Genomic DNA, 10,141 nt, shown 5'->3' with positions numbered 1-10,141 from the left:
GTATTTGTATTGCTAATTTTGCTTTCATGTTTCTAATATTCAGGCTTAAACTTTCTTCTTGATGAAAACAGAATTGAGGATTTGTCTTTAGTCTACCAACTATTTAGTAGGATAGAATGTGGATTTCAAGTTCTTCTCCAGCATTGGATTGAGTATATCAAGGTATTTATTTAAAGAAGATGCTGCATTAAGTAATTTAGATTATATACGGCTAATTTTTCCCCCTTTAATGATGTATTGTTTATAATTTAGAACTTTCTATCTTTAAGACATGTTTAGCTTGAAATTGATGAAGAATCTATGTTCTAAGCCTTCTTGAAACTCTTATTTCTCTGTATATGTAAAGTCTTTCTCCCCCAAATAATACTTGCTTTTTGAAGGGGAAGAGTGGGGACATTATTTATTGGTGTAACATTTTCTTTTAGTGCCTCACATTTCTTTTACCACCTTAAATTTCTACTCTTCTGTTTCATAACAAGAATTTGTTATTGAAAAAGTCTGTAAGCATAAATTGTCTCAGAGAAACAGCGGGGAGAGGGTCGTCACCAGCCGAGTGTCCTCGTAAGTTCAATGTCTTTCAGTGAGTAATTAACTAATACTTTGTAAGTGGTAGACTAACATGAAATTTATTATTTTAACCATTTAGAGATAGGAAATTGGGTGAAATTTAGTTAATTCATAGATACAAACAATAGACGTAGAGACAGACAGAAAGTAGCTTAATAGATGCCAGAGGCTAAGAGGGGAAATGAAAGGAGCAGCTGCGTAAGCGTTGCTGGTTTCCACAAGCATCCTCCCTATTTAGCTCTGGAATATGTTCGTGATTTTTACAGAATCCTAGTACACATTGAGCAGTCACATTACTTACCTTCTCCCTGGAGGCTTTGGCAATTACTAATCAACTTTCTGTGAATACTGATTTTTCTGTTTTGGTTATTTCCTAGCAATTAAATCGTATGATATGTGGGTTTTTGTTTGTGCATTCCTTTACATAGGATGATCTTTCAGCAATGTTATAGGAGTCTTTTATCATTTTTAGTGTCAAAATAATATTCCACTGTATATCTGTACTACATTTTGTTCATCAGTTTGTAACTGGATGCACACTTGGATTGTTTCCACCTTTTGATTCCCAGCTTTACTATGGGGGGGGCAGGTATTGGGAATTGTTCTTAATTTAAAGTTTTATATAACTTCCAGGTAGTTAGCATACACTACAATATTAGTGTCAGATGTACAGTATAGAGATTCAGTCCTTCTGTACAATACATGTGCTCATCACAAGTACCTTTCCCATGCCCTTACCACCTCTTTTCTGTTCTCTAGAGTTAGAAATCTATTTCCAGTCTGTTTCTCTTTCATTTCTTCCTTTGCTCATTTGTTTAGTTTGTTAGGTTCTACATATGGTTGAAATCATGTGGTATTTCCCTTTCTCTGACTAACTTATTTTGCTTCTAGCTCCAAACATGTCATTACAAATGGCAAGATTTTATGCTTTTTTATGGCTTATATTCCATTTTGTATGTAGATCACTACATTCTTTTAATTTTTTAAATTCTTTTTAAATTTAAAATTTAAATTTAAATTTTTTTAAAAGTTAAATTAAATTAAATTCTTTTAATTTTTTAATGTTTATTTTTGAGAGAGAGAACACAAGTTGGGGAGGGGCAGAGAGAGAGGGAGACAGAATCTGAAGCGGGCTCCAGCCTCTGAGCTGTCAGCACAGAGCCTGATGCAGGGCTTGAACTCACAAATTGCGAAATCATGACCTGAGACAAAGTCAGATGTGTAAGCGACTGAGCCACCCATGCGTCCCTACATATACAACTACTTTTTTACTTGAAGTTGGTGAACATATTGACAGTTTCCATATTTTGGCTGTTATAAATAATCATAATCATAATCACCATAATAATAATAGTAATAATAAATGGTGTAAACATTGGGGTGCATGCATCATTTTGAAATAGTGTTTTTGTATTGTTTGGGTAGGTACCCAGTAGTGCAGTTGCTGGATTATATAGTCTGTTTTTACCTTTTTGAGAATCTGCATACTGTTTCCTAGAGTGGCTTCACCAGTTTGCATTCCCACTAACAGTGCAAGACAGTTCTTCCTCTTTCTCCATATCATCAAAAATACCTAGGGTTTCTTGTGTTGTTGATTTTATCCCTTCTGACAGGTGTGAGGTGATAGCTCATTGTAGCTTTGATTTGTATTTCTCTCATGATGACTGATGTTGAGCTTTTGGCCCTCTAATGTCTTTGGAAGAATGTCTGTTTATATTTTCTGCCATTTGTAGTTGGATTATCCATGTTTTGCTCTTCAGTTTTAACGTCTTTATATACTACGCTTTAACAGTTTTGTCGTTTTTAGATAGTTTCTCTATTCCAGTAGGTTGCTCTCGAGTTTTATTGATTGTTTCCTTCACCGTGCAGAAGCTTTTTATTTTTAGGTACTCCCAATAGTTTATTTCTGCTTTTCTTACCTTACCTCAGAAGACATTCTAGAAAAAAATTGGCTAAGGCTAATGTCAAAGAGGTTACTGCCTGTGCCATCTTCTAGGATCCTAATGGCTTCATGTCTCACGTTTTGGTCTTTCATCCATTTTGAATTTATTTATGTACATGGTGTGAGAAAGTGGTCCGGTTTCAATCCTTCTTATGTTGATATCCAGTTTTCCCAATACCATCTGTTGAAGAGACTAACTCACTATTCTTGCCTTCTTTGTGGACAGTCCATTGACCATATAATTATGCATTCACTTCTGGGGTTTCTGTTCTATTCCACAATCTTTGTGGCTATTTTTGTTCCAGGTCCATACTTTTTAATCTCTACAGCTTTGCAATATAACTTGATGTCTGGAATTGTGATGTCTTTAGCTTTCCTTTTCTTTTTCAAAGTTGCTTTGGCTCTTCAGGGTCTTTTGTGGTTCCATTCTTTTTAGGATTGTTTGTTTCAGCACTGTGAAAAGTGCTAATGGTATTTTGATAGGGAATACTTTAAATGTGTAGATTTCTCTGGGTAGTGTAGACATTTTAACAATATGTGTTCTTCCAATCCATGAGCATGGGATTTTTTCCCATTTTTTTGTATTATCTTCGATTTCTTTCATCAGTGTTTTATAGTTTTCAGAGCACAGGTCTTTCACCTCTTTGGTTAGGTATATTCCTAGGTATCTTACTGCAATTGCAAATGGGAGTGCTTCCTCCTTAATTTCTGTTTATGTTGTTTCATTATTGGTGTATAGAAATGCAACAGATTTGTGTACATTGATTTGTATCTTGTGACTTTACGGAATTCATGTATCAGTTTTAGCAGTTTTTGGTGGAATGTTTTGGGTTTTGTAGAGTTATCATGTCACCTGCAAATAGAGAAAGTTTGTCTTTTTCCTTGCTGATTTGGATGCCTTTCCTTCCTTCCCTTCCCTTCCCTTCCCTTCCCTTCCCTTCCCTTCCCTTCCCTTCCCTTCCCTTCCCTTCTCTTCCCTTCCCTTCCCTCCCTCCCCTCTCTCTGTCTCTCTCCCCCCCCTCTTTCTCTCTCTCTCTCTCTTTCTCTCTTTCTCTCTTTCTTTTCTTTCCTTTTGATTACTGAGGGTATGAATTTTAATACCGTGCTAACTAACATTAGTGGAGAGTGGACATCCCTGTCTTGTAAAGGGAAACCTGTCAGTTTTTCTTCATTGAGGATGATGCTAGCTATGTGTTTTTCACAATTGTCCTTTTTTATGTTGAAGTATATTCCCTGTAAATATTCTTATGAAGGATTTTTATCATGAGTGGATTTTTTTTTGGCAAATGCTTTTCTGTATCTGTTGAGATGATTATATGGTTCTTATCCTTTTCTTTATTAATGTGGAGTGTCATGTAGATTTGGGAATATTGAGCCAACCTTGAAACCCAGGAATAATCTGGTGAATGATTAGTTTAAGAAATTGTTGGATTATATTTGCTAGTATTTCATTGCTAAGTTTTGCATCCATGTCCATCAGGGATGTGGCCTGTAGTTCTCTCTCAGTGTAGTCTTCCTCTTATTTGGAATCAAGATAAAGCTGGTCTCATAGTACGAGTTTGGAAGTTATCCTTCCTTTTCTTTGTTTTGGAATAGTTTGAGAAGAATAGGTATTAACTCTTTTATTTTTTTATTTTTTAATATGAAATTTGTTGTCAAATTGGTTTCCATACAACACCCAGGACTCATACTCAATACCCATCACCCACCCTTCCCTCCCTCCCACCACCCCCTCCCTCCCATCCCCCAGCAACCCTCGGTTTGTTCACAGTTTTTAAGAGTCTCTTATGTTTTGGCTCCCTCCCTCTCTAACCTCTTTTTTATTTCGTCCCCTCCCCGTGGTCTTTTGTTAAGTTTCTCAGGATCCACATAAGAGTGAAAACATATGGTATCTGTCTTTCTCTGTATGACTTATTTCACTTAGCATAACACTCTCCACTTCCATCCATGTTGCTACAAAAGGCCATATTTCTTTCTTTGCCATTGCTTCGTAGTATTCCATTGTGTATGCAAACCACAATTTCTTTATCCATTCGTCAGTTGATGGACACTTGTGCTCTTTCCATAATTTGGCTATTGTCGAAAGTGCTACTATAAACAATGGGGTAAAAGTGCCCCTATGCATCAGCACTCCTGTATCCCTTGGTATTAACTCTTTTAAATGTTTAGTATAATTCATCTGTGAAACCGTCTGTCCCTAGACTTTTAGTTTATTTGGAAAGATTTTGATGACGGATTCAGTTTCTTTTTGGTTATTGACCTGCTCAAGTTTTCACTTTGTTGTTGTTGTTTTTTTTTGTTTTTTTTTTCATTGTCGCAACTTATGTTTCAAGGAATTTATCTCTTTCTTCTAGTTTGTCCAATTTTTTGGCCTATAGTTTGTCTAATATTCTTTTTTTTTTTAATAATTTTGTGGCGTTGGTTGTTATTTCTCTACTTTTATTTGTGATTTTATTTATTTGGGTCCATTCTTTTTTCATTTTGATAAGCTTGGCTAGCGGTGCATCTTCTTTTTTTTTTTCAAAGAACTAGCGCCTGGTTTCATTGAGTTGCCTGATTTTTTTTTCTATATCATTTATTTCTGCTCTGGTCTTTATTATTTGCTTCCTTCTGCTGTCTTTAAAACTGCTTTTGTAGTATCCCAAAGGTTTTGTACTGTTGTGTTTTCATTTTCATTTGTTTCCATGTATTTTTTTTAATTTCTTCCTTAATTTCCTTTTATTGGAGAATTTAGTCAACTTACATCCAAACTAATTATCGCTAAATATGTACTTAGTAACATTTTGTTGCTTTTTTGTTTCTGGACATTTTTGTTTCTGTCACTTTTGATATCTCCTTTGCTCTCAAGGAGTCCCCTTTAATATTTCTTTCAGGGCTGGTTTAGTTTTATTTGTCTGGGAAACTAATTGGTCAAATTCCTTTAGTTTTATTTGGGAAACTCTTTCTGTCCCTCTCTTCTGAATGATACCTTGCTGGGTAGACTATTCTTGCCTGTAGGCTTTTCCAATTCAGTGTATTGTATATATCATCATTCCACGGCCTTTCTGGCTTGCTAACTTTCTGTTGAGAGATCTGCAGCTAGCCTTCTGGGTCTTTCCTTGTATAGTAGGGACTTTGTTGTCTTGCTGCTTTCAGGATTTTTTAATGCTATATTTTGCAAGTTTAATTGCAATATACCTTGGCGTTGTCCTGATCTTGTTGATTTTGATGGGGATTCTCTGTGTTTCCTGCATCCTGGATTTGGATGTCTGTTTCCTTCCCCAGATTAGGAAAGTTTTGAGCTATTATTCCTCAAATAAATGTTCTTCCCCCTTTTCTCTCTCTCCTTTTTCTGGAACTCCTGCAATATGGGTGTTACTACGTTTGATGGAGTTCTTGAAGTCTATTCTCATGTTCCGTAATTATTCTTTCTTTTGTTCAGCTTTATTATTTTCCATTTTTCTTCTCTAGGTCACTAAGTTATTTATCTCCTCATTCCAGTGCACTGTTCATTATATGAAGTGGGTTTTTAATCTCATCTGTTGCATCTTTCATTTTTGATTGATTCATTTTTAACACTTTTATCTCTGTGGTAAGGATGTCCCTGAGGTCTTCTGTTGTTTTGAATCCCAGTTTGTTTCCTTACGGATGTTCTAAATTCTCCATCAAGTATGTCATTTATATCTGTTTCACTTAGATCTCTCCTTGCCTTATCTTGTTCTTTCACTTGGAATAAATTCTTCCATGTTCACATTTTGTCTTCATTTCTGCCTCCTTCTCTGTGTTATAAAAGACACTTATGGCTCCCGATCCTGAGAGTAGTGGCTTTATGAAGAAGAGGTCATGTAGTACCCAGGGCCTGCCACTTCAGGGAGTGTCTCCACTGTGCTGTGCGTGCTTTGCCATTGTGTAGTGCTTCTCTGTCTTTCTGACGTATCTCCAGAGGCTGTTTTTGGTCTTTGGAAAGAATGTGGTGTGTGCTCTGGTATGCTTGTGACGTGAGGGCCGACACCACTTTTACCAGAACTGAAGCCTTGCAGGACTCTCTGGTTGGGAGATGTGGTGTGGGCAGGGCTTTATGCTGATTTTCTGTGGGAGGGACCTGGCATGCCACACTGGGACTGAGGCATGCTTGACTGAGAAAGGTGGTCTTGTCATAGTGTAGGGGTGTGCAACTTGGTGTAGCAAGTTAGGCAGTCATTGTAGGTTCCAGTTGGTTCTGGGTTTATGGTGAGGACTGGGGAAAGGAAATGAGGCTAGCCAGATCCTTTGTTCCTAGAGAGGTATCTGTGTGAATGCTGAATGCTGCCTCTCAGGGATAAACTCCAATAAGAGTGACTGAATAATGCCCGCGCCCCCCCTCCCCATGCCTCAGGTGACCTTCTAATCATTGTTTCCATGCCATCTACCTGCAAGCTGTTTGCCTGTACTTTCTCCAGGAGCAGTGCAGTAACCCTGGGCCCCATCTCAGCCAGCTGCTCTGACCTTTAATATTTGAGCCCCATTGGTCGCAAGAACTCAGAAAATTCAGACCCTCATTTTCCCAGACAGTGGTTTTGGGAGTCTTCCTCTGCAGCTCCATTCTCTCATTCTTCTCTGTGGCCAGGACGTCTGTAGCACCCTCTTTCCATGTCTACCCTAAACCACATCTCTGCACTTTCCTCCTTACTCAGTGTGGCCTCTTCTCTCCCTCTAGTTGTGGAGTTTGTTCTGTGAGTTTTCAGGTCAATGTCTGGGATATTTAGGATTACTTGATAATTATCTCGTTGTGTTCCTGTGTTGATGGGAGCCTGAGGTCCTCCTGCTCTGCTTCTGTCTTCCTCCAAGATTGGGAATAGGTTCTTAGGAACTTTTGTATTTATGTGAGATATACAAATATCTCTTGATATTGTTTGAATAAATGGTGTTTTCTGTGCATACCTGGAAATGGAATTGTTCTGTCATAGTCGAAAAAGTGGAATTGCTATGTTACATTGTAATTGAATAATCGTTAAGACTCTTTTCTACGGAGGTGTAGCATACTTTATTGCCATGGTGCTGTTTTCCCTTTTCTTCCATTTGTTGAAAATCAGGTTGAAGATGTATTGGAATTCATTTTTTCTTATGTCTTTTTTGTATTTGGAGGAAAAAGGCATCTGCATCCTGTGCTTTCCTTTGATTACAGTTTTGTTTTTTGTTTTTTTTTTTTAACTGACTAATCCCTTACTTTAGGTCTATTTAGCTTATTTCTTTTTTCCGCTTTGGTAGATTTTGTGCTTCTCAAAATGGGTCCCTGTCCATCTAGGTTATCTAATTTGTTGTTGTGAAATTGTTTACTCTTTGACCAACATCTCTACATTTCCTCCAACTCCAGCTTCTGGAAATCACCGTTCTACTCTGTATTTCTTTGAGCTCTATTTTTTAGTGAGGTTCCACATATACATGGTACCGTAAAGTATTTTTCTTTATGTCTCTGGCTTATTTAACTTAGCATATATCTTCCAGGTTCATCCGTTTTTTGCAAATGGCAGGATTTTCTTCTTTTTTTAAGTTACTTCTTCATTTTTAATTTACTTATGTATTTAAAGTATTATTTATATTTCAGTATTAAAAATATTTATATATACGTAAATATATTTCTTTCTTTCTTTCTTTCTTTCTTTCTTTCTTTCTTTCTTTCTTTCTTTCTTTCTTTCTTTCTTTCTTTCTTTCTTTCGGGATCCCATCAACACAGGAAGACAACTACATAATTATCAAATAATCCTAAATATCCCAGACATTGACATGAAAACTCCCAGAACAAACCCCTCCCAAACGGAGGGGCCATCTGGATGGCCTCTTTGGGAAAGTGTCTTTTGTCCTGTCCTTTGCCCATTTCTTCACTGGATTATTTGTTTTTTTGGTGTTGAGTTTGATGTTGTTTATACATTTTAGATATTACCCTTTCTGTCCTTTGCAAATATCTTCTTCCATTCCACTGTGTTCCTTACAGTTTTGTTGATTGTTTCCTTTGCTGTGGAGAAGATTTTTATCTTCATGAGGTCCAGTAGTTCAGTTTTGTTTTTGTTTCCCTTGCCTCTGGAAAAATATCTAAGAAGTTGGTGCAGCCAAGGTCAGAATGGTTGTTGCCTGTGTTTTCTTCTAGGATTTGATGGCTTCCTGTCTTACATTTGGGTCTTTCATCCACTTGAGTTCATTTTCATGTATTTACAGTAAGAGAGAGGTCCAGGTTCATTCTTCTGAACGTTGCTGTCCAGTTTTCCCAACACCATTTGCTGAAAAGACTGTCTTTTTTCCATTGGATACAATTTCCTGTTTGTAAAACATTAGTTAGCCATACATTTGTGGGTCCGCTTATGGGTTTTCTTTTCTATTCCATTGATCCATGTGTCTGTGTTTGTGCAGTACCATACTGTATTGATGATTACAGCTTGGCAGTATACCTTGAAGTCCAGAGTTGTGGTACGTCTAGTTTTGGTTTTCTTTTATAACATTACTTTGATTATTTGGGGTCTTTTCTGGTCCTGTAAACATTTTAGAATTGTCTGTTCTAGCTCTCTGAATGTTTCTGGGGTTAGTTTGATAGGGATTGAATTGACTGCATAGATTGCTTTGGGTAGAATCGACATTTTAACAATATTTGTTTTCTCAGTTCAGGAGCATGGAATATTTTCCCATTTCTTTGTGTTTTCTATTTCTTTTCATCAACTTCCTATACTTTTCATCATATTGGATATTTTACCTATTTGGTTTGGTTTATTCCTAGGTATTTTATGGTTTTTGGTGCAATTGTATATGAGATTGATTCCTTGATTTCTCTTCTGCTTTATTATTGGTGTATAGAAATGCAGCCAGTTTCTTTGCGTTGACTTATATCTGGCATCTGTGCTTAATTCCAGTCAGTTTTAACATTTTTTGGTGGAGATTTTCAAGAGTTCTACATAGAGTGTCATGTAATCTGTGAAAGTGAATTTTGACTTCTTTCTGGCCAGTTTGTATGCCGTCTGTTCTTTTTTGTTGTCTGATTGCTGAGGCTTGCACTTCCAACACCGTATTGAACAACAGTGGTGAGAGCGGACATCCCTGTCATGTTCCTGACTTTAGGGGGAATACCCTACGTTCTTCCCCATTGAGGATGATAATAGGTGTGGATATTTTGTTTATGGCCTTTATATTGTTGAGGAATGTTAATTCTATCTCTACTTTCTTTTGAGTTTTCATTAAGAAAAGATGTTGTATTTTGTCAAACGCTTTTTCTGCATCTGTTGAGAGGATCATATAGTTCTTATCCTTTCCCTTTTTGATGGAGTGTATCACATTGAGATAATTGCAGATAGTGAGCCAGTCTTGCAGTCCAGGAATAAATTCCACTCGATCATGGTGAATAATTCTTTTAATGTATTATTGCATTTGTTTTCCTAGTGTCGTGTTGAGAGTTTTTGCATCCATGTTCGTCAGGGAAATTGGTCTGTAGTTTTCCTTTTTAGTGTTTTTTGTTTTTTAGGGTTTTAAAATCTAGGTGATGCTGGATTCATAGAATGAATATGGACGTTTTCCTTATTAACTCTTCTTGAAATGTTGGTAGCATGCCCTTGGGGAGCCATCTGTCTTTGGACTTTCGGTTTTTTGGGAAATTTTGTATTACTTATTCAGTGTCTTTACTGGCTGTGATTT

At 36.8% G+C, this 10,141-nt stretch overlaps 1 protein-coding gene across 1 annotated transcript in view; it reads left to right on the top strand.

The window, feature by feature from the left end:
• LOC124525809 (cullin-4B-like) overlaps positions 1 to 10,141 on the top strand; it is a 120,456-nt gene that overhangs the window by 25,704 nt on the left and 84,611 nt on the right. Inside the window, exon 10 of the mRNA XM_047098391.1 lies at positions 44 to 162. Within this exon, the coding sequence (XP_046954347.1) occupies positions 44 to 162 (119 nt within the window). The remainder of the gene's footprint in view (positions 1 to 43; positions 163 to 10,141) is intronic.

Source organism: Lynx rufus, unplaced genomic scaffold, assembly GCF_022079265.1.
Source record: "Lynx rufus isolate CCGP_SWC_20201006 ecotype Redwood Valley unplaced genomic scaffold, mLynRuf1.p SCAF_48, whole genome shotgun sequence".
Classification (NCBI taxonomy): Eukaryota; Metazoa; Chordata; class Mammalia; order Carnivora; family Felidae; genus Lynx; species Lynx rufus.
Note: the sequence above shows the minus strand (reverse complement) of the source record. Positions and strands in the feature narration are given on the sequence as shown.